Source organism: Mus caroli, chromosome 1 (assembly GCF_900094665.2).
Source record: "Mus caroli chromosome 1, CAROLI_EIJ_v1.1, whole genome shotgun sequence".
Classification (NCBI taxonomy): Eukaryota; Metazoa; Chordata; class Mammalia; order Rodentia; family Muridae; genus Mus; species Mus caroli.
In genome coordinates this window covers 6,327,896-6,352,251 of record NC_034570.1, presented here as the reverse complement: position 1 = coordinate 6,352,251, position 24,356 = coordinate 6,327,896, and the positions used below count along the sequence as shown (strand labels likewise).

Here is a 24,356-nt window from a genome sequence, read left to right as displayed (position 1 = left end):
GCTATCTTCCCACACCCATGCATTTGGCTATCTTCCCACACCCATGCATTTAGCTATCTTCCCACACCCATGCATTTAGCTATCTTTCCTTCAGAGTTTGTTTGGTTTCTCAGCTAATTTTTTTTAAGTCTGAACTATATAATAATACCCTGAAGTTACAAACACTTCTTATACAGGATTTTTTCCTTTAAAAATTTCACTTACTTGGTTTTAGAAGCAAGCAATGTTATATAAAACCATGTCCTTTTGTATGTAGCTATAAATGTATTAAAATGTATATTTTAAATATTTTTAATTTTTTCTCATTTTTTTCATTAGTCCTCAAAAATTAAAATTTTATTTCTAAACAGTGTGTGGAGACATAATGACTCAGAGGGTAAGAGGGCATGCTGCTCTTGTAGCTGATTCCAAGAGCCTCTCTCTGTCAGGCAGCATACAACTGCCTGTAACTCCAGGTCCAGGGCATTTAATGCCCTCTTCTGGCCTCCATGGGCACCTGCACTCATACACATACCCACACTTAGGGCACAGGCATACACACATAATTAAAAAATAATAAAATCAATTTCTATAAGGTCCTGAATATACGCATTTAAGGTACATCATCTTGAAAACTGTCTTGTCTTCAGGACAAAAGCTCTTGTCCATGAAATATATTTGGGGGTGTGGTTTAATGGTGTCAGTAACTTACTCACAGATGGCTTCACAGCAGACTACATACCATGTTGATGCCCAGCCTGTATCTGTAGAATAGCTTTTGAGTTCTCTGAAGTCACGTATCCTATTAGAAATTAAACTTATAGTCCTTGTCCCAAGGGATTTGTAGTTAAGAAACATGTAGATTTTAAACAAATGACATTCTTTTTGAAGGCTATTGGCAAATTTAAAAGAACTCCTTAAAAACCAGTTTCTCATTACTAATGGTTTACAAAGTTCAAATATACATGATCTTTACCACATTCTTTTTGGTGCTTATTTACCTTTAACAATATTTATGGTTAAGTTCCCTTCCATATTAGAGCAAATGAGTGACTTTTTTATTTAAATCTGAGTATATTTACATGTTTTTATACTCACAACCAGCCCTTATATAGTTAATACTCCAGAGTATGAACAGCTTAATTTAAACATATGGGAACAAAATTCAAGAGTAGTGTGTTCTGTACAAAATTTCAAGAGAAGAAAAGTAGAATTATTTTACTTTGCTTCCAGAATCCTACCATGGTATTAGAATGCAGTATGTTTTGAGTGGCTAAAATCAATGTTTATTCCCAAGCAAGCCCTTACCCAGATGCAGACACTTAATAGTTACTTCATATTTTTCATTTTTAGACTTCAGGATACACATAAAGTCTCTTAAAAGGATATTCTAACTCTTAAAAAATGAGTGAAATTTTTATGTTAATTTTTAAGACTGATAATGGTTTTTCATATCTAGGTTAAAAACAAAATGACAAAAGAACAGTACATTAAAATGAATCGTGGTATCAATGACAGTAAAGACCTCCCTGAAGAGTATCTGTCAGCCATTTATAATGAAATAGCTGGGAAAAAAATATCAATGAAAGAAACAAAAGAACTAACAATCCCTACAAAGTCAACTAAACAGAGTAAGTACCAGGTTAATCAAGTCTGGCTGTTGAAGGGGAGGCATGGCTGTGTGACTTGGTTCTTCTGGTTTGCTGGTGTCTGTTTACGACAGGGTCCCCTGTTCCTCTCAAGCTGACCTGGAACCTTTCTGTCTCAAATTTTAAAAACAGAGGCATGTGCTTAAGGGTCTTTTTATTTTGTTTGCTTGCTTTTTTGCTTAATTTAAAATAAAAAATAATCCATATAGAACTGTTAAAATGGTGAATGACTACAAACTAAGTAATTTACATGTGTTAGAAGTGTTTAAATATGAGATTGTTCATTTAGCAGTTCATTTCAGCAGGGATTTAGAAATTAAATTTCTCAGAGGGCACTGAAGAGATGGCTCAGAAGTTAAAAGCATTAAACACATTAATTAAAGCTTTACACTTAAGCAAGTGTTGTCTGATTTGATTTCATTTTGCCTAGATTATAGCATCCCCATATCATACTTTTTCTGTCCTCACTTGATATGTGACTGTTGAAGGCAGTGAGAAGTGAGATGGGAAAGGTGGTGCTTTTCTGGAAATGCTCAAATGACTAGGAGTGTCAGGGCCAGGGCTTTTTGTTCTGCTAACTTGATATAAAGTCTTTACCTCTCTTCTCTTCTCCTGTTCCACATTTGGTTGGCTTCCTTGACAATTTTATTTTGAGTGTTGTACTCTCTGCGATTTTTTTACAGGTTTTACTTACTCCTGACTAGTAGACTATTGTATTCCCACACCTTCCCACCCCACCCCCACCCCCACCCCCACCCCCACCCCCACCAAGGTGCAGTTCACCTTTTAAAGTGAAAATTCAAAGGGAGATGTACCTCAGTGGTGTAGCACTTAACTAGCTTGAGCAGGGCCCTTAAGCTTCCTGTTTTTAAATGGTAATATTTGTTATTTCAGATGTAGCCAGTGAAAAGCAAAGACGACTTCTGTATAACTTAGAAATGGAACAGATGGCCAAGACGGCTAAAGCACTCATGGAAGCTGTGAGCCATGTTCAGGCACCTTTTACAAGTGCAACACACTTGGAGCACGTGAGGCCGATGTTTAAGGTTAGAATTACTAGTAACTTCGCTACAGTATATATTTTTACATAATTTTGCTTAGCATATTTTTTAAGTATAATAATAGGGCCTATTTGATGAACAAGATATTCCCTGGTTATTATTAGAGTTTAACCAATACAAATTATTTCTGTGTTAAAGGAGGTGAGAGAGGGGGCTAGAGAGATGGTTCAGTCGTTAAGAGCACTGACTGCTCTTCCAGAGGCCCTGAGTTCAATTCCCAGCAACCACATGGTGGCTCAAAACCATCTGCAATGGGGTCTGATGCCCTCTTCTGGTGTGTCTGAAAAGAGCAATGGTGTACTCATATACATAAAATAAATAAATAAATCTTTAAAAAAAAAAAAGAGGCGAGAGACAACAGTATGCGGCTTAAGTAATTGGTGGAAGTATAATTTCAAGAATTAAAAATAGGAAGGTTTGGAGAATGGTCACTAGTCCTTTGGCTTGTTTTTTTCAGTTATAAATAATTTATTCCTAAATCTTCATTCATTCCAATTTGAAAGTGATTCTAAGACTCACACTCTCATCAGAACTTCTAGCCCAGGAGTTCTGAAGGTACTGAGTAAAACTAGAGCTATAAGTGTACATTAAGAAATACACTTCACTGTCACTTCATTGGATAAAACTATCCCAAAAAGCTATCAATTGTGAGTAACTTCATGGCCACTACTCTTTCATTGTGCCACAATTTTGTGTAGGTTTTTTTGTGTGCTGTAACACAGTCCCTGTAATGTCATATGTGCACCTACACTATTGTGTCTAGAAAACACTCTGGGTCTTCCTACCCCTCTTCCACATAGGTCCCAATCTTGAGGGAAGGGAGTTGTCATGGAGACATTCCATTTAGAGCAGAGTATTTCAAAGTCTCTTTTACGCTGTTTGTTATCCAGATGTGGCTCAGTAGACTGCAAGAAGCAGCTTCTCTGGTAAAAATTGAGTAATGCACTTATATATGGATATAGCAATCAGTCACCAGGAGTCACTTTGTTGCTGTGTTCATTTATCAGAGAAATGGTAGGTTTCCACCGAAAGCCCATGAACTATCTATCTCAGGTACTTAGCTTTATTGACAGTGTCAGGTATGCATTCTATCTCATGGAGTTGGCCTTACTTCCATTTATAAAAAGTGATTGATTACTCCTGTAACATCCACGCCACTATTGCACTAGTGAGCATAACTTGCCAGGCAGGCCATTATTATAGCTGGGCAAGATGATTGCTTTTGTCTTTCAGTAGCTTATCTAGCAACTTAAAGCTCTATAAACTCTAGGCCATAAAGTCAAACCTTCCAGCTGAGCACCAACTAGATTGCTCTTTTTCTGTGACATACATACGTGGTGTCTTTAGTAATAGAGTATTAACTGTCAAGTTGTGGAACATAACTGTCTTAGTTAGGGTTTCGATTGCTATGAGGAAAAACCATGACCAAAGCAACTCTTAAAAAGGAAAACATTTAACTGGGACTGAAACACTGTCTTAGTTAGGGTTTTACTGCTGTGAACAGACACCATGACCAAGGCAAGTCTTACAAAAAACAATATTTAATTGGGGCTGGCTTATAGGTTCAGAGGTTCAGTCCATTATCATCAAGGTGGGAGCATGGCAGCATCCAGGCAGGCATTGCACAGGCAGAGCTGAGAGTTCTACGTCTTCATCCAAAGGCTGCTAGTGGAAGACTGACTTCCAGGCAACTAGGGTGAGGATCTTATGCCCACACCCACAGTGACACACCCATTCCAACCAGGTCACACCTATTCCAACAAGGCCACACCTCCAGGTGGTGCCACTCCTTAGTCCAAGGATATACAAACCATCACAAACATCTAGTTTCAGAGTTTCCATTATCAATCATCATGGTAGTGTGCAGGCAGACATGGTGCTGGAGAAGCAGAGAGTTCTACATCTTGATCTAAAAGCAGCCAAGAGTACGCTCTCTTCCAGACTAGGCAAAGCTTGAGCAGTAGGAGACCTCAAAGCCAGCATACACAGTGACACACTTCCTCTAACAAGGCCACACCTCCTCATAGTGCAACTTCCCATGGGCCAAGCATATTCAAACCACTACAGTAACCAGTAGTTACCAATAGTTTTGTCCATAGCCTGTAATATTAGGGGAGGGAGGGATAGGGATCCTGTGGGATCACATTAGCCAACAACTAAGAAGATGACACTCATTCCTGGTGTTTTACTTCATAGCATATCATATCTAATGGAGTATTATTCCTTCCATTATTATAGAAACTATATTTAAACTCCTTTTACACATGTATATATATATATATATATATATATATATATATTATTTTTTAAGAAACTTCTATAGTAGATTTCCATATAGCTTTTCGAAGGCCTTCAGTGCTAGTTATTACCCCTCCATACTTCCTCCTCCACCCTGCCCTCCAACCACCAGCCCCCATTGAATTCTCTATCCTCATTTTCTCTGTAGGACACTGCTCTGTTCCCTGCTCCTTGGAAGACTCCTCCCACTGGTCCTAACCTCTGTGGGTTGTTTTTCTAAATGAAACACACATATCTAAAATATGAAACTCATCTGAGACAAAGCATGCTGACATTTTCCTCTGCGTCTGCGTTACACCCCTCAGAATGATTCTTTCTAATCCTGTCTTCTTTCCTGCAAAGTTCATGATTTCAGTTTTCTTAACAGCTAAATTCTGCTGTGGAAATGTACCACATTTTCTTTAGCTGTTTCCAGTCTCTAGCTTTGTGAATAGAGAAGCAGTGGGAATGAATGAGCAGTGTGTTTGTGTAAGATGAAGTTTCCTTTGGGTATATCCCCAAACATGGTAGAGCTGGGTATTGAGCTGTATTGATTGGCAGCTTCCTAAGGAACTGCCGTAAAGAGTTCCATAGTGTCGCTGCAAGTGTGCGTTCCTGCCAGCCATGCGTGAGCATTTCCTTAACCTACATCCTCACCAGCATGAGCTGTCATTTTTATTGATCTTTGCCATTCTGACTGGAGTTAGACAGAATCTCAAAGTAGTTTTAATTTGTGCTTGTCTGGTGGCTAATGGTGAACAGTTCTTTAAGTATTTCTTAGCCATTTGTGTTTTGTTTTTTAAGAATTGTGTGTAGTTTTTTACCCCATATTTCAATTGGATATTTTTTTGATGTTCCTTTTTATTTTTTTTTTAGTTCTTCATATATTCTAGATACTAACTCTCTGTCAGATAGATAATTGGTAAAGATATTTTTTTCTTTCTCTTTACTGAAATAATGGTGTCCTTTGCTCCACAATCCCCCCCACCCCCGCTTTATTTCATGTGGTCCCAGTTATTAACTGTCAGTCTTAATGTGTCTGCTATCAGGGTACTGTTCAGAAAGTGTTTTCCCGTGCCAATAATATTGGCACAATATTATTGTTCAAGAATATTTCCTACTTTTTCTTTGTCCAAATCAGAGTATCAGGTTTTATGTTGAGGTCCTTGACTGCACATCTTTTAATCCAAGCATTATTATTTTGTGAGGGAAGAGATCATGTTCATATTCCTAATTGTAAAAATATCTTTTATTCTCCTGATGTAATTGTCATCTCATCTCCAAGAGCTTATTGCCTCTGTGTGCTAACCTAGGCCTAGGCCTGGAAGCTTTTAGCCTCCATACAATTTAAGAATATTTTCAGTCTTGAGACTTCCTGCTGAATAAGCTTACCCTTTCTAGCTCTTTCTGAACTCTGACTGACTGGTCTGGCTCAAAACTCCTATTTAAGCTAACCTGATTCAACCTGGCTTCTCTCAGCTTCTCCTGAAATTGTTCTGCTAGGCCTCTTACTAACTTTGGCAACCAGTTTTCTAATCTTCTGGTTCCTTCTCATTCTCTGGCTTGTTCTGTCTTTACCTGTCTGTAGCTTGTTCTCTTTCTGCAACCTGTCTCTGTACAACTGTCCCAGTAAAACTGCCTCCTTATCTTTTTCTTTCTCTGCTCTCTTAAATTACCCTTTTTTCTCTGTTCTTGTGAGAGTTGAGCAGATCCTACGCTGTCAAATCTTTCTCTGACTCATCACTTTTTCTGCAACTCAATCCCTTTCAAACATGAGTGCTTTCTTCTACAAACTAACTTTACCTTTGTTGTTTGGGATTAAAAGTGTGTACTAAAGGCATGTCTGTATTCCAGCCAGAAGGGTTAAAGGTATGTGTTAAGCTGAGCCACGCCACAGCTAGAAACTACTTTTTTTTAGTAAATAGCACAGTCTCGGGATTCACAGTGTGATCAAATATCCTGCAACACCTAATACCTAGTACAGTTCCTGGTTTGTAATTGCTCAATAAATAAGTATTGGTTGGGAGAAAGGACTACATAATTTCTAATTTTTTAGTGTGTGACTTACAATATTGAGGAATATAATATAATATATTCATGAGAACACTTTTATATATTGCTAAATTTTATTTCAGAAAGATTTATACAATTATATGGAGACAATAGTTTCACTATCTGCTTAATATTATTTGGGGATAATTTGATAAAGAAATCATTGTCTTAGATTAATCGTAATCCTAATGAAGAGAAATATTTTTCCCATGGACTTAAGAACTATGTATATTTTCTTCTTAAGCTATAACACAGGTTTTCAACTTGAAGTATTTTCTCTGTCACAGAATGTGTAATTTATTGTTTTCATGGGATATTTTGTAATCAATAAATACTATGCTTGTTGCTTGCACATCATGACTGAAGCAGCATCTTCAAGTGTTATAGATGCAGAGTGAGGCCTAGGAAGAACCTAGGTACTGTAGCTTGTGTGCTGTGTATGGATTTTAAGCTCTTACTTTAAACTTTCTGAACCATAGGAGAAAAGCTTAAAGGAATTGTTTTCCTTAGAATTGCTATAAGTTTCATTACCCTATTAAAAAAACTCATCATTTCTATAATGCACTGGTAAAATAACATTTTTTATCTTTATAACTTTATGTACATATTGCTCTGCTGCTCAGTGAACTACTAAAAGCAACATAATTTAATATCAGGCACTTGAGTTATGTAGATTTCTGTTGTTTTTTGTCCATGATAAGCAAGTGCTCTACGGTTTAACTACCTTACCAAGTCCTTTACTCTTTGAGACTGCATCACAAGTACCTCAGATTGGCCTTGAGCTCACTGTCTTGACTCTACCTCTGAAGTGCTTGAATCACAGATATGGACCAGGGTCTGCTGAGCATAAAATAAGTACTCTCTTCCAAATGTGTAATGAATAGTTTATTGAACATTTTAAAATACGGTCCAACTAGGAATCAATTACTGCTTTATTAATGTAAGTAAATAGACAGGCTGAGTGATATTTGGAAATCAGGCTATGAAAAATGTAGGGTAACTTATTGTAAGTAGGAAAATAATTCAGGGATTATATTGAAACTAAGGAATCTGGATTATTGTAAAAGTCAGTGCTTGTAAAGAGAAATTAATTTTAAACCATGATAAGACTTAATACATGAATGTTGACTATTTCTGTGTTTTCTTTTTTTGTGGATAGTTTATAGATACTGTTATTAAGATACCCTAAGATCATTACTGAGTTTATTATTGTTTCCATTTATTTAAGCCCAGAAACATAATTTTCTTTTTTCTTTAAGAAAACTTTCTCACTTACTATGCCAAGATGTTCAATTATCACTTGATGCACATGTTATTTTAAATTTTTAATTCTTCTAGTTGGCTTGGACACCTTTTCTGGCTGCATTCAGTGTGGGTCTACAAGACTGTGATGATACTGAAGTGGCCTCTCTTTGCCTAGAAGGGATAAGATGTGCTATCAGAATTGCATGCATTTTCAGCATTCAGGTAACAAAGAGTTTTACCTTAATGGCCAGTTTTGAAAATATACACCGTCAATATAGTTCAACTCATATCATTTTCCTCTGACTTTCTTAAAAACCAGCTTCAAATTTGTGATAAGTTTAAATAATTTTTAAGAGACTGTGATAGAGCAATTCTGTATGATGTTGCTAAACATTGTAAGTATTTATTTTAGATGCCTCTTAAACATCAGAACTAGTTATCTTTAAAAGAACCAAGTACCTAACATACTCTCCATGAAGACAGTCCTTTTAGAGAGTTTATGAAGCTTACGGATGACCTTTAGCTAGACTCTTATATTTCTTAACCCATTTTATATTTCATTGAGAATGTTATGACTTAGCGTATTACAAAATACAGCCTAGCTATAGAGGAAATAATGAACAAATTTATAAATTAGGGTTTTGCTAATATAATTGAAACAGAATTTTCAGTAAACTTATTTTCACTGTATAAATTCATTTATTGACTACTGAAAATCTCATTTTGAATTGTCAGTTCAGATTGTGTCTAGGATTAAGACGTTTATGACCTTTCTGCCTTACTTGAAGATTATAATAATTTTTAGTTTTGTGTGTAATCAGTGACATGTTTGCTAAGATTTACTAAGCGCATAGACATAGACAGTTGGTTTACTAAATTAGAGGCCAGTGTGCTGTGTTTTCAACCATGTAAATACAATTCTCTCTTTCCCCTCCCCCCTCAGCTGGAAAGAGATGCATATGTCCAAGCACTAGCCAGATTTACCTTACTTACAGTGAGTTCTGGTATTACTGAAATGAAACAGAAGAATATCGACACAATAAAAACACTCATCACAGTGGCTCACACTGATGGAAATTATTTAGGAAATTCGTGGCATGAGGTAGAAACACTTTTAACTTTGCAACTCAATTTTTAAAATTAATTGATGCTAAATGTTCTACTGTAATAAGCTTTAATTGTGGGAAGTAATTTATTTTAAATAAACAGCTTGCATAATGATTTATAATGTAATGTTTTTACATTCTAACTGCATATATTTTAAGATACATACTTTTAAAACCTCACTTTTTTTTTTTCTTTCTGTGCTGTAGATCCTGAAGTGCATCAGTCAGTTAGAGCTGGCACAACTTATAGGAACTGGAGTGAAGCCTCGGTACATTTCTGGGACTGTGAGAGGCAGAGAAGGATCTCTCACTGGGACAAAAGATCAGGCTCCAGATGAATTTGTTGGTCTAGGGCTAGGTGAGAGGTTTTAAGTTCCTTTTTAAAAGTGTCAAAACTTTTTTTAATCACGCTGTGTTATTTTTATTATGACAATGAAATATAATTAGAGAAATTGCCCTTTGTCTAACATGTTATAGAGAAAAACAAGATAATAGGAAATTAGTCTTTTTTCACTTGGTCTGGTTTACAGTATTAAATGCTACTCAGTTTCTTCCTTCTAACTATGTAAAGTTAGAAGGAAGTTCAGTTCACTTGCTTCCAAGACTGGACAAGTAACATGTAGACTGGTATAGTTAAGAAATGATGTATCAAAAGATGGCCTAGTCGGCCNTCACTGGAAAGAGAGGCCCATTGGACTTGCAAACTTTATATGCCCCAGTACAGGGGAATGCCAGGGCCAAAAAGTGGGAGTGGGTGGGTAGGGGAGTGGGGGGGAGTGTATTGGGGACTTTTTGGATAGCATTGGAAATGTAAATGAGGAAAATACCTAATAAAAAATTAATTCTAAAAATGGTTAAGAGGAGAAGAAAAAGGACTAGGACCATATGTTGATTTCAATTTGGATTGAGTAAAATTAGTTCCTGGTGGTAGTTAACTAAAATAATCTAACAGTGCAATCTGGCAGAATGTCTCAGTGATACCATTGCATAATGTGAAGCATGAATCTGTTGGGGCCGGCCTGCGGCTCTCATGTCCGGGTTCAAGCCTGGGAGGCAGCCTGGAGCTGAAAAAGAAGAGGGAAACTAGGCGGAGAGAGAGAGATGGAACCAAGACAGGATTCTGATCAAGGCTCAAATTTTTAATGGCGGACAAGCTTTATAAAGGAGAGGGGAAGCCCATTCCCCCCAAATCATCCTTGGAGCCCAGCTGCAGGTGACCACGTGTAGGCTGAACAGGGAGGCAGGCTCCACCCTAAGTAATCTCCTTACTGGCAAGTTCTCCTTAGCCTGCTTCAGCCTTGTTGGAGGCTACATGAATCCTTGCTGTTGAGTTCAAGTGCATTAGGTTTGCTGGTCCAGCAGTAGAGTTTAGAACTGCCTCAGGAGTGGCACGGGAAACCTAGAAGTCTACTTCTAAACAGTAGAGCAACAATTACTGCATAAGATGGCAAAAGATACGGCAAAAGCTGTTCACAGACAGGTGAATGTGCGTCAGTGACTGAATAACTGAAACATCAGAGAGAATATAGGAAATGAGAGGGTTAGTTGCCAAAGTCAGCTGCGGCAAGTAGAACTGCAGGGTTCCATTACAGCAGAGATTAAACACCAATAAAAACCTGCAGCTATACATTTTAGTTTAGAGAAACAGTGATGCTTGCTAACACTTAGTACATTTTAAAGTGAATACATGTTTATGCATTGTATTGTAGTGCTACTTAGATTTCAGTAATAAAAAGTGACCTAACATTTCCCTTCATAAAAATAATTTACATGAAGATACATCAGACCACCAAAAAAAAAAAAAACAAACAAAAACAACTTGTTGCTAGGCAACTGTAGAAACCAGTAACTCCTCTTATCCTTTAATTAATAACTTTATCTTAATCTGTATTGATATATTCTCTATTTCACTATGTTGTCAAGGTGTATGATTCTCTTGCCTTCACCTTCCAAGATAACAAGGGTGAGCCATTATGTCTGCTTTTTGTGTGAACTTTGTCCTTTGTCATAGTTTTGGTTTTGTTTTTTAAATTTCCTCTATCCTCCATTCATTTCTGTTTGTCAAGGGATTACTTCTAACTCTGCTTATGAGAAAACTACTACTGACTCAGGCTTTTTTGAACAGAGGCCTCCCTTTGAGCTGCCTTACTGGTTTTTACCCAGCCTATGTAACAAGTGCTCGCCTTTGCCTCAGTGCTTACATAGATAGCAGGTCCTTTGCTGAGCAGAATGCTTTATTTAGTATTTAACCCAGAAAGGGGTGTATACATGCATAGCTGAGACACTTTAAACTACTATTTTTCCATATTAACTAGCATCTGTTCACCAAACATTCTATGAAACCATATTGACAGCATTGAACATAGACATGAGTCACTGTTCTAGAGGTCCTGATACCTGGGAGAATGGAATTGATAAACAAGGTGGACTAAACTCTCATGCAATAGCCAACTTTATTCAGAGCACCAGACATTTTATACCAAGCAATTAAGGTAGGTCGGATGAGGAAGGTTCACATGAGTTCAAGCTATATACAATCACAAGGACAAGCCACGTGTGGCAAAAACATGGGTTTGTCATAAAAGGGATAATTTAAAACACTTAACTGAATGACAACAGAAAGCAATAGTGATTAATCCATACCCCTGGGAGGAGCACGAAAATGCATTCCAAGAACAATTTCATGTTTTGAATAAACTGAGGTTACGAGACTCTTGTTTTCTTCACACCTTCTCCCAAGCACTCAGGAGTCTCACCACTCCATTCCTAGACTGTGTTCTGACAGTCAAGCCTTGATGTCCCTGAGATTTCATTCCGTACATAAAGAGTATAGTATATCCCGACAGCCAACACATACTCTGCAGTGCACTTTAAACCATCTCTAGATGGCTTATAATATCAAATAGAAAGCAAACTATGCAAATAGTTACACATAAGTAGAAATAAACATTTTATAAGTATAGTACAGGGACAATTTTTCTCCCAAATATATTTCTCATTTTTATTTTTTATGATTGATTTATGTTTTATTTTATGAGCATTGTTGTTTTGCCTGTATATATCTGTCTATCTATCTAGATAGATCTGTACGAGGGTATCAGATCCCCTGTAACTGAAGTTACAGACAGTAGTAAGCTGTCATGTGGATGTTTGGAACTGAACCCAGGTTCTCTGGAAGAGCAGCCAGTGTTAAGTGCTAAGCCTCTCTTCAGCTCCCTCATTTTTATTTTATTTTAATTTATTTACTAGGTTTATTTTTCTAGACAGGGTTTTTCTGTACCTGGCTGTTTTGGTTGGCCTCAAACTCAGAGATTCACTTGCCTCTGCCTCCCAAATTGTAGGATTAAAAGCATGCTCTAACACCGCCTTTTATTTTTTTTAATTAAAATATAATTGCATCATTTTCCCTTTTTCTTTCTTCTCTTTAAACCCTCCAAAGAAAGTCTTTTATAGATATGAAACTAACCTGTAGAGGGCAAACTGTACATGAAAGAACATGTTTGTAGCTTTTATGTTTTAAAAACAGAAACTTTAAATTCATTAAAAACATCAAGCCCAAGGGCAGGATAGCAAGATGACTCAGCCTTGCTTGCTGCCTGCCCAGGCTCATGATCTCAGGTGGGTCTTATCTCCAGCACTGCAAAAACAACAAACAGTCCACCCCAGACATGAAACTGTTTAGCTGGCCATGCACATATATGTGCATGTCATAATCTCAGCATTTGGGAGATGGAAGCAGAAGGATGACAGGTCCAAAGTCAGCCTGGGCTACATAGTGAAGCTGTCTGAAAATATATAATTTTGAAATTTGAGTAGGCCTCCCGTGCACATTATTTGAAAATTCAGTGGCTTTGCCACACAAGTCTTGTAAGAATACATTCAGCATTTATTTTTCTTAGCCTAAGTATAAGTAATTTGATCAAATGGAAATTGTCTGCTGCTACTGTGCTACCACATAACTCTGTGAGAGGCGTACACGCTTGTTAAATAGCTTGAGTTCCTTTATACATTCTTTGTTTGCTTTAATTATTTTAAATATTTATTTATTTGTATTTCACAAGCATTGGTTTGGTTTGGTTTTTTTGTTTTTGTTTTTTGTTTGCTTGGTTTTTAGTTTTTGGTTTTGTTTTCGTCTTGTTTTGTTTTTCGAGACAGGGTTTCTCTGTGTAGCCCTGGCTGTCCTGGAACTCACTCTGTAGACCAGGCTGGCCTCGAAATCAGAGATCCTCCTGTTTCTGCCTCCCAAGGGCTGGGATTAAAGGCATGCGCCACCACTGCCCGGCCCTAAGCATTGGTATTTTACCTACATGTGAATATATGTGAGGGTGTCAGATCTCTTAGAACTAGAGTTACAGGCAGCTGTGAGCTTCCATGTGGGTGCTGGGAATTGAACCCAGGTTCTCTGGAAAAAGAGCCCATGTTCACAAACCACCAAGCCATCTCTCCAGCCCCTCTTTAATTATTTTTATAAATGATTATAAATCACATTAAGTATAAAAAGTTTAAAACCTCTCTAGAATGTGTATGTCGATTGATGCACAACTCAAGTTATGTGATGACTGGTACTCCATCCTCTGATACTGTGTTCTTCCTTCAGTTCCTACTTGTATATATGTTAGATGCTCTTTGGAACTGCTCCCCACCACCTACTCTAGCATTTACTTAATGCCTTCGTCCTTGATTTCTAGTGTTAAAGAGACTGTCAGCTTATCTCTCCTACCTCTTCCTATTTCAGTATGCTACCCAGTTACTTCCTGGGGAAACTGTGGAGCATGACAGTCTTTAAAATGGCAAGTGATTCTGTGTCCTAAATGACTGCATTGCTGGGTGGCTGGAACATCCTTGTAATCGTAGCACTTGGGAAACCACAGAGTGCTGCACAGTGGGAGTCTTCTCAAGAAAAAGAAAAAAACAGTAGTTCATTAAATGTGACAGTCATTCTAAAAATGAAACTCACTTGGTGGAGTGCTTGCCTGCATTTGTAAGGCCCTAGGTTTGATCCCAGCAGCAAAACAAAAAGGTGTCACAATCTTAACACCCTTAGACTCCATTTCTTGTTTCTTTAGAGTTTGTTTGGAGGTTTTAGTGGGAAGCAGATATTCATATGTTTTTAATCAAAAGGCTGTCTTTCTCTATGGGGGAAAAGTCATCCTTCTGACCTGAGCACATGGCTACTGGGAGGGTGTGCTGTGAGCCTAATAACCAACCCTGGTGAGGAGTGGGTGTCAGATGTCACTGCTGGTCACCTCATAATCCCTGGTGTCATTAGAACTCCATCTCCTGCTCTTTTTCCCATTCCTATGCTTTCTGCTCAGTTTTTTATTATGACCACACAGAGTAGGTTGAAGTGTGACGTAAGCTCACATGCTTCCTCCCATTACTTTAACTATCTTTCTGATGCTTTTCCATCATCTTCCTTTTCCATATATTTAGCCTTCCAAGTGTAGCATCAGTTAATATTTCATCATATCTAAAGAGTTACCATGAGCTATTCTCTTATTTATCAGCATTAGTCTTGTTAACAAACATATATAGTCTATTTCAGCTATTAAGTAACCTTTACATTGTATTGAAACTTACTGTGTATCTTTCTCTGCTGGTAAATTAACTGAGTGTAGTCCTGTCTTTTGTATACTGCTTAGTTCCTACAATAGAATTTGAACTCACTGGCTTAAATGTTGTCTGCTGTCTTTTCATTCAGAAGAGAATTTAATATTTGATCAGTAGGATTAACAAGTATTCGTTAGGTACCTACTTTGGGTTTAATATTGATTGGGGTAGGAACATATGAAAGTTGTTTATGACTTGATTCTTAACTTTCAGAGAATTTTCAGTCCGGGTGAGAAGGCAGTATTAGACTGTGTGAATAGTTGTAGTGTGAGTAATACTTTGCTGAGTCAGATAAATGAGAACAACAGAGTCATTGGACACGCACGTTGGATACTATGATTGAGCCTACATGAATAAAGACATACACTGATTAAAATGTTAAAGAGGAGTACTTAAATGGCAGGGGGAAGAATTTCTACCCCAACATAGTAAATAAAAGGAAGGCCTCAGTGTAGAAGTGTTGGTCTTGTGAGTGAAGAAAAGATTGTAGAGAGAAATAATTCTGGGAACTTTAAGCAATCTAGGACTGAGACTCTAAGAGCCTAAACTATGGAAGGAATGGAAATACATAGATAAAGTGAAAACCCGATCTAAAGACCCCAATGTAAAATGAAAAATAAGCTACATACCTTTTGTATTCCAAGAAGGAAAAACCAGGGCACTGTCACAACCAAGTCAAGTAAAACCAAACCCTGACTGTATGAGTAACTCAGTATCCAATGTGTGGGCTTCACTCAAATCTTCTGGGTTCCAAAGGGCTTGGACAGTGTGTGGTTCACAGCACATGCAACTTGTCATAGACTCAGGCTGTCTACACTCCACAGCTGCTGCTGTCCTTAGCAGCCATTTCATGATACTGGCATCTCCAAAAATGCTAAGTCTCTGCTGCAGAAGATCTGCATAGAGCACTCTTGGGCTGTTTTCTCTAACTCTGCCACATAGCCACACCCTCTCACTATGACACCTCCAAGCATGGGGCTTCTGTGTCAGCTGAGGCTGAACTATCATCAGTGGCCTCACTGCTCTCTCAGTGCCAAGTCTCAGCTGCTCTTCATGATTCCTTCGTGCCTTATGACTGGTACCATGTGGGAGAATTCAGCTGCCAGCATAGCATACAGCTTTAGTTTCCTCTGGAACACAGTAGCTCTGTATGCTGACTGTGTTGAAATACTTCCTAGAAGATTGTTTATTGATGATGCTGGTGTCTTCCTAATCATCATTGACTTCTCAGCTTAGCTGTCTGGTATCAATTGTTCCCCTCTTCAGCTCCAGACAACTCAGATCCTTAATACAAAGTATCACACAAACAGCCCAGCAGAGTCTGAAGTGGCCCCTCAACTAACCTGTAAACCTTCACAAGCCAGGCCCACATCATTTATACTATTTTCATCATTATTCTTAGTTTCTACAACAGTTCGGTGAAGCTTTGAACACCAGTTTGCACAATCCTCCCCCAAACAACATGACCAAGTCTGTTAAAGTAATACTCTACTTTTGTGACAATTTCTTCCTTAGTTATAGTTTCTATTGCTATTATAAAGTACCATGACCAAAAACAACTTGGGGAACATTTTCAAGGAACCTGGAGGCCCAAACAAGATGATACAGATGACGTGGAGGATGCCTGGTTACTGGCTTGATCCATAGTTTATTCAGCTGTGTTCTTTTAGTACCCAAGGACCACCAACCCAGAGGCAGCCCCACCCACAGGGAGCTGAGTCCTCCCACATCAACCGTCCATCAAGAAAATGCAGCATAAGCAAGCCAAGCATTTTCCTATGCTGGTCTGGGCATTTTCTCAATTAAAAAATGACTCTAGCTGTGTTGAGCTGACATAAAACTAACCAACATATATCGAAGATAATCCTGAAGTATAGTTTAAAAACTAGTATTGTTTCACTGTCTAACATGGAACAGTTTTGGAAGCAACAGGAAAAATTCTTATAAATAAGAGAATGTTACACTATACAAAGAATATTCAGTAAACCCTTGTAAACAAGAGGTTAGAGATTAAATGACAGTCAGTAATTCTTATGTGACCAGCCAAGCAGAAGATAGCAATAGAACTTGTTCATTTCACAAAGATTAAGGGAAACTTTGTCCAGGACCACTAATTTTGTGATCTAAAGTCATAGTACTCTTACTTTGTGTGATCCTTGCAAATGGGTCTTATAATAATAAACCATGCCTTGCTTATTACGTAGTTTATCACACTGAGCACTTGTGGCCTTGATTTACACCTGCCTTTGGTGTCTCCCAGTACATCATTTCTTAGAAGGAAAATAACTGACTTTAGAAATGTATTCTAGAACTTTTCATTGCATTGTTTTCTAATTAAAATGGGGTGTGCTTTCTCTTATGTGTGGCAGTTGGAGGAAATGTGGACTGGAAGCAGATAGCCAGTATTCAGGAGTCTATTGGAGAAACCAGCTCTCAAAGTGTGGTAGTTGCTGTGGATAGGTAAGGTATTCACTTTCTCCCCTATTCACTGTTGCAACACTGTTTTGCTCCTTGTTTAAAAATTAAAAAAAAAAAAAAAAAAAAAAATTTGCCAAAATAACCTTTTGAAGTAATGTAAGACTTTTGTGACATTCTATGATTTAGATGATAAGGTGATAAAGTACCTTTAATTTTAGTTTCACAAATGTAAAATACAGGGAGGATCTTAATTATATAAAAATGTGTTACAATTAGTACTGGAAATATTAAGAAAATACAATTCTTGATGAAAAAAACACAAATCATTCTTTATAGAGAATTATCTTTTTTAAACCCTTGGAAAGTAAGTTTATCTTTCCTGGTACATTAAAATAGCATTACGGATAAAGCAAATAGGTTTGGCTAGAAATTTTCATTTACTTCTTTGGAAAGCTCTTCAATATTGTCATATTCTATACATTTCTAGGTAAATATTCTCAAAACTGAAACTACTTTTTACAATACTGGCCTTCAACATTTTTTAAACTACTTATATTTGAAGACTTTAGAAATGTACCTGTCTTTACTTGATGGTCTAGATACTCAGGCTAATTCATTGTTTACTTTACTTCAGATAAAACTGGGGACTAGGGGAGATGCATACCTGAGCTCTTTCTCACTGCTAGCTAGTTTTGTATTGATGATCACAGTGTTCTGCTTTATTCTTTATTGATAGAGAAATTTAGGATCTGTCCAGAGCCTTTCTTCCTCTGTACACTTACACAGCTGGGTAGTAGCTTCCTATCTTAGTTTAAGTTTCATTGCTGTGAAGAAACACATGACCAAGGGACAACAGTTAATTGGGGCTGGCTTACAGGTTCAGTCAGTCCATTATCATGGCAGGAAGCGTAGCAGTGTCCAGGCAGACATGGTGCTGGAAAAGGACCTGAGAGTTCTGGCATCTTGATCAGAAGGCAGTCAGGAGAAGACTGGCTTCCACTTGGTTAGGAGGAGGGTCTCATTACCCACCCCCACAGTGACACACTTCCTCCAAGAAGACCACACCTCCTAATAGTGCCACTCCCTGGGCCAAACATATTCAAATCACCACACTGCCATTTTTGCTCCCAGGCTATCTTCCATTCAGATGTCTTCTAGAAAGTCATCTTTGTGGTTATTATGAGAATCTATTTAGATACTACAAGAATTAGAAGAATATTGAAGAAGTTAAGGCATGACTATAAATGCCTCCATAGGCTGCTGTGCTCTATACATGGGTTAGTGTTAGTGGAACATGGCTAGAAAGAGAGTAACCCCTTAGAGGCTACCAAGCCAGTAAGAATTTGAATGCCCTTACCCAGCTTGTGTGTCTTCCTACCGTAATCCCGAATGGTTCTCCACAACCTCAGGTTGCTGTGGTAGTTCTCCTTCTCCCTTACCTTTGCTCTTCACTCTTTGCTGCCATCACAGACTGTGGCACCATTCCCTGTGACTGCAGGGTCTCCATTTTACTACTCTATAGTGTACCATTGGCTTTTTTTTTCTTTTCTTTTCAATTAAATCCTTATTTCTTTAATGTCTTTTCTGTTGTTCTCTTATATTACTTTAATTTTTTACTATAGTGTTTTTTGCTAACGACTTTTTTTGACTACCTGTCAACCCTCCTCCCGGTTTCCAGCCAGCCCCTTCAAACATTTCTCCTAACCATTCCTCCCTCAGTTCCCCAACAGTCACAGGCCCTTCTCCAGTTTTCCCAATACCAGCAGCTCCAAACTGTAACAACTGTTATAGCCTATCTGCTCAGCTCAGCTTCTCCTGGCTCAACTGTGTCCTAACAATATCTTCTGTACCAACTGCCTTCTCTTCTCTCTCTGCTAGCCCCCAATTCCCTGTCATAGCCTCAGCTAGCCTTTTTATAACCTTTCCTGTTCTCAGAAATCCAAGAGGCAGACAACACCGAAGGTCATAGACTCAAGCAGTTCTAACACCTAAGAACTCTTAAAGGGCCAGTTGACTAGCAACTGGGATCCTTTATAGGGACAGGCCCACAAGATATGTAACACTAAACTTTGCCTTCTATCAGAATGCCTCTAGTTTGAGAGAAATCAGCTGATCATATTTGCATGGTCTAGCAGTTTTTACTTTGGGTGAGATGAGAGCTTTGTACTTTCTCAGTATTTCATGTTTTGGATTCAGTCTAACCATTGGGCTAGAAGGAATGCAGTTTTCTTGATTTTACTTTCTCAGTATTTCATGTTTNAGGAATGCAGTTTTCTTGATTTTACTTTCTCAGTATTTCATGTTTTGGATTCAGTCTAACCATTGGGCTAGAAGGAATGCAGTTTTCTTGATTTTTTTTTCCCCCCATGATTGTTTTTGCCAAGTTTTTAAATTACTTCATTTTACTCAAAAGACAGGTACAAAAGGTCTTAAGCCATTCCTTATCAGGAACTTGATTAACATAAAATTATCAGTAATACTTGAAAAGCCTTTCCTGGTAAACCAACTCATTGCTTTTACAATTAATACACCTAAGAAATGTTAACACTCCAGGCCATGACTTTTGAGTTGGCATAACAGAAATAAGACTTCATAAGGTTTTTAATTATATGTTATTTTTCCCCAGAATATTCACCGGATCCACAAGGCTAGATGGAAATGCTATTGGTGAGCATGAATATTTATTTGACTCCTAAGATGTCCTTTTGTCTAAAATGCTTTAAAGTTAAGATTAAAATGCAAATGTATTTATTTTATAGTTGATTTTGTCCGTTGGCTATGTGCTGTGTCTATGGATGAATTGCTTTCTACTACACACCCAAGAATGTTTAGTCTACAAAAAATAGTAGAAATATCATACTATAACATGGGAAGAATAAGGCTGCAGTGGTCTCGGATTTGGGAAGTTATTGGAGATCATTTTAATAAGGTATTTGAATAATCATAGTATTTGTTTGCATTTGCAATATTTGTTTTAATTTTCCTAATCATAATATGATTGATTGCTTTCCTTCTAAGCAATTGTTTGTTACAATTTTTAAAATAAATTTAGAAAACCTTTCAGGAATCATGCTACAAACTTATTACCAGCAGTTGGGGAAGTTGAGGCAGAACATCTATGAGTTCAAGGCTAGCTTGGGCTGCATGTGTGTAGCAAGATCCTGTCTCAAAAGGAAGGGCAGGAGAGATGGTTGTTTACAGAGAGATGGTTGTTACCAGTTCCCTGTGTCCACGTCTAGCAGCTCCTGACTACCTATAGTTAAAAACTGTACTTCAGAGGGACCCTGTGACCATTCTGCTCTACCTTCTTTTTTTTTTTTTTAATTTTTAATATTTTTTATTACGTATTTTCCTCAATTACATTTCCAATGCTATTCCAAAAGTCCCCCATACCCCCCTCCCCACTTCCCTACCCACCCATTCCCATTCTTGTACACCCACACACATGTACAAATACACCACAGAAAATACAATTATACAATGACCTATTTTTTCTTAAGGAAATGCAGAAACTCTTTGAGTTGAATTCTTTTTAGAAATGATTGCTGAAACTTTTCACAGACTCTAAGTTACTGAGCTGTGTTTTTCTCATACTTGTGCCTTGTGAAGAGCCTAGAATTTGCCTCAATGCTGCTTATTTTGTACTTCTTTCTTAAGTCAGAAATGAAAATTATAGTTTTACCTGTAACATTAGCATCTTGGTCTTGTTGCCCTTCCAGGTTGGTTGCAATCCTAATGAAGATGTAGCCATATTTGCAGTAGACTCTCTGAGGCAGCTATCAATGAAGTTTTTAGAGAAAGGAGAGCTAGCAAACTTCAGATTCCAAAAGGATTTCTTACGACCTTTTGAACATATAATGAAACGAAACAGGTAATAACAGTTTTTGAGTTGAATAATATCAGTATTAATTTATTATGTTCTATGCCAAGGGAAAAAATAGAAAAAAGAGAAAGAAATGGGTTGAGTTTTATGTGATATATTTTAAGCAATTATATTGCTATTTTAGGTCTCCAACAATTCGAGATATGGTTGTACGGTGTATAGCACAAATGGTTAATTCTCAGGCTGCAAATATTCGCTCAGGATGGAAGAACATTTTCTCAGTATTCCATCTAGCTGCATCAGACCAAGATGAAAGCATAGTAGAACTTGCATTTCAGACAACAGGGCACATTGTCAGTAAGTATTCTTTAACTGTTCAAGTGCAAATAGAAAAGCTGGATGTATTTAGTTGGTAAATGAGGTGCAGTAAGATTATGACTGTAGTATGGTTTTTAGATTTACAAATGTTGTTTTTAAAACTAGAGTGAAAAAAATCACAGTAATTGTTGTAATAGTAGTTTCAGCACAAAAACCAAAGGAAATAAGAGATAGCTTATTCTGGAGCCATTTTGTGTGACTGTGGTCCAGGGGTACAGATATGATTACTCCAAATTCTATGTTCCAGAATGGAAGCAGTTTCACAGGGTTTTTATAATTTTACAGAGCAAAGAAAGTCATAAATCAAACAAACTTTACAATATAGTGGTGGGTACATCAGAGAGGTAGATACATTGAGATGGGAGTTCCAAGGTGCTATTGATGACATTCTTCGTCATGAATGGTAGAAGCTAGTGTTCTGCTAAGTTAATCTCTTCTAAGAGATTTTTGTTTATTATCATAAAATATTAGTTCAGATATAGAGTAGGTCAAAGAATGGTTGTTCCAGAAATTAGAACTAGCACAAGATACGTAGTAGTAAGCCTATAAAACTTTAATTTGTCTTCAGTACTGAAATTCCAGCCTTCCCATCAGTCTCTGCAGACACAGAAACTCCCTCCAAGAGTTTTGTGTTCGCAGCCAGGCACAGGTTTTCAGGAATTTTGTTCACAGTAGGAATGGTGATGGTGGGGGTGGGGGTGGGGGTGGGGGTGGTGGTGTTTTTAACATATATTGAGGATTACTAGATGACATGTACTGTAATACAACTGTCCTTGTATGCATTGTTAAAAACAGGTATCCAGGGGATAGTTAATTTTGCATATCTATTCAACAAAAGCTAAAATGCACCTATTACTTTATTGTGTTGTATGTTTATAGTGCAAATGAAATAGACACATTTCTGTTACAGGTATCTTTTGCTCCAGGAACAAACTGTGCTACCAGCCCCCACCCAGATTCCCTTGAATCCATGGATAAAAAACACAGACACACATTGCTCAATTTCAGCTTGCTTTATCGGCACAATTGCTGGGCTCTACTTATCTCCTGCCTGGAGAAGCTTGCTCTTACCAAGCTTAGCTCCACACCTCTCAACCTGCCCTTGACTTTAGTTGCTTAGTTACATTTAGTCTCAGCTCAACGTTCCAGTTGCCTGCCTGTAAAATTGGCCTGTGACCACTTGGCCCAAGATCTCACATGGCTGCTTTGCTTTTCTCTCTCCAAAGCATGGCGCGATCTCTCTCCTCTCCTCACATCTGTCTCCTGCGGGACCCAAGCAATTAGAACCCCTGGAGAACAGAACGTTAGCATCAGAACCACCCCTACACATTTCCACTTGCCTTACTACTTAGGACAAGCTAGCTGAAAAAGACAGGCTTGGACCCATTTTTTGTTAGATGTCAAAGCCCTGACAACCTGTAAGAAGTATGTACATTTGAAGTTAACGTATTTTGCGTACAATTAAAATAATTGAAATATGCCGTTATTTCTATTTCTTTTTCTCTGTTTTAGCTCTTGTATTTGAAAAGCACTTTCCGGCCACCATTGATTCTTTCCAGGATGCAGTGAAGTGTTTGTCTGAATTCGCATGTAATGCAGCTTTCCCAGACACAAGTATGGAAGCAATCCGACTTATTCGCCATTGTGCAAAATATGTGTCTGATAGACCGCAGGTATACATCATTTAGTAAACAAAATTTAAATATTGAGTACAATCTTAAATCTATATTTGTTTGGGAAGTTAGAGTAGAGGAAGCATGTATTTTGAGCCTAAAAATCAGTCTGAACTTGATTCTGAGTTAACATAGCCAGTGACTGTACTTGCCATTTTACTGTAGCTGTCAGGTGTTCTCTGTGTATTTATTAGTTTAATTTTCATAACACTAAATGGGGCAAGTAGTGTTACAGCTTTATTTAGATACGGAAACAGGTACAGAGAAGTTTTAAAATGTGCCCATAATAGCAAAGCAAGTAAAGGAGAGAGGGTTTGAAGTCTGGCCCTGTTTCTAAGCATCTTGCCTTGTTGCCTGTCTGCCTGTGCTCTGCAGCACTAAGCTGTGAGGGAATGTGTTCTTAAGCACTGAAATAAAATGCTGGGTTGACAATCTGGCTGCCAATTTTAATTTGAATATCTGAGTCTGTGATGTGTATGTGCTGAGAAGGAGTATGTGCACAAATGTGTAGGCAGGTCTTTGCTGAGGCCAGAAGCATCTGCACTCCTATTATAGACCACCTTACAGGAGTGCTAGGAACCAAACCCAGCTCCGTTGCAAGAGTAGGATATACTCTTAACTGCTGAGCCATCTCTAGCCTTGAAAAGCTAACTTTGTTTTAAAAAAAATTAGTTTAAGGCTCTTTACAGACAGTGTATAAGTCTTTAGCTTTTTGTAAATTACTATGTATTATTTCTCACTGTGACTGGTAAAGCACTTAGTATTTTTCCTGAGAAATATTAAATTGACCATGTGAGCATTTAGCTTTGCCTTACTGATACCTCCTTTTCCTTCAAAGGCTTTCAAGGAGTACACAAGTGATGACATGAGCGTGGCACCTGAAGACAGGGTGTGGGTGAGAGGGTGGTTCCCAATCCTCTTTGAGTTGTCTTGTATCATCAATAGATGCAAATTAGATGTAAGAACCAGGTAACAATCCGTATTTGAACATTTAAGCTTTGGAGGATTTACTGTCATTTTAATGAACTTTTCTTTTGGATACAAACAAGTTTACAGTTAGAGACCAGAAAATTTTTTTACCAAAT

The 24,356-nt window shown here is 37.7% G+C and overlaps 1 protein-coding gene across 1 annotated transcript in view; it reads left to right on the top strand.

Annotated features, from left to right (window-relative positions):
• Arfgef1 (ADP ribosylation factor guanine nucleotide exchange factor 1) overlaps window positions 1-24,356 on the top strand; it is a 95,987-nt gene that overhangs the window by 52,870 nt on the left and 18,761 nt on the right. The window contains exons 18-29 of the mRNA XM_021167539.2: window positions 1,439-1,610; window positions 2,523-2,674; window positions 8,357-8,485; window positions 9,207-9,365; window positions 9,577-9,727; window positions 17,349-17,439; window positions 20,024-20,064; window positions 20,157-20,326; window positions 21,117-21,268; window positions 21,405-21,577; window positions 23,111-23,271; window positions 24,110-24,240. Of these exons, the coding sequence (XP_021023198.1) occupies window positions 1,439-1,610; window positions 2,523-2,674; window positions 8,357-8,485; window positions 9,207-9,365; window positions 9,577-9,727; window positions 17,349-17,439; window positions 20,024-20,064; window positions 20,157-20,326; window positions 21,117-21,268; window positions 21,405-21,577; window positions 23,111-23,271; window positions 24,110-24,240 (1,682 nt within the window). The remainder of the gene's footprint in view (window positions 1-1,438; window positions 1,611-2,522; window positions 2,675-8,356; window positions 8,486-9,206; window positions 9,366-9,576; window positions 9,728-17,348; window positions 17,440-20,023; window positions 20,065-20,156; window positions 20,327-21,116; window positions 21,269-21,404; window positions 21,578-23,110; window positions 23,272-24,109; window positions 24,241-24,356) is intronic.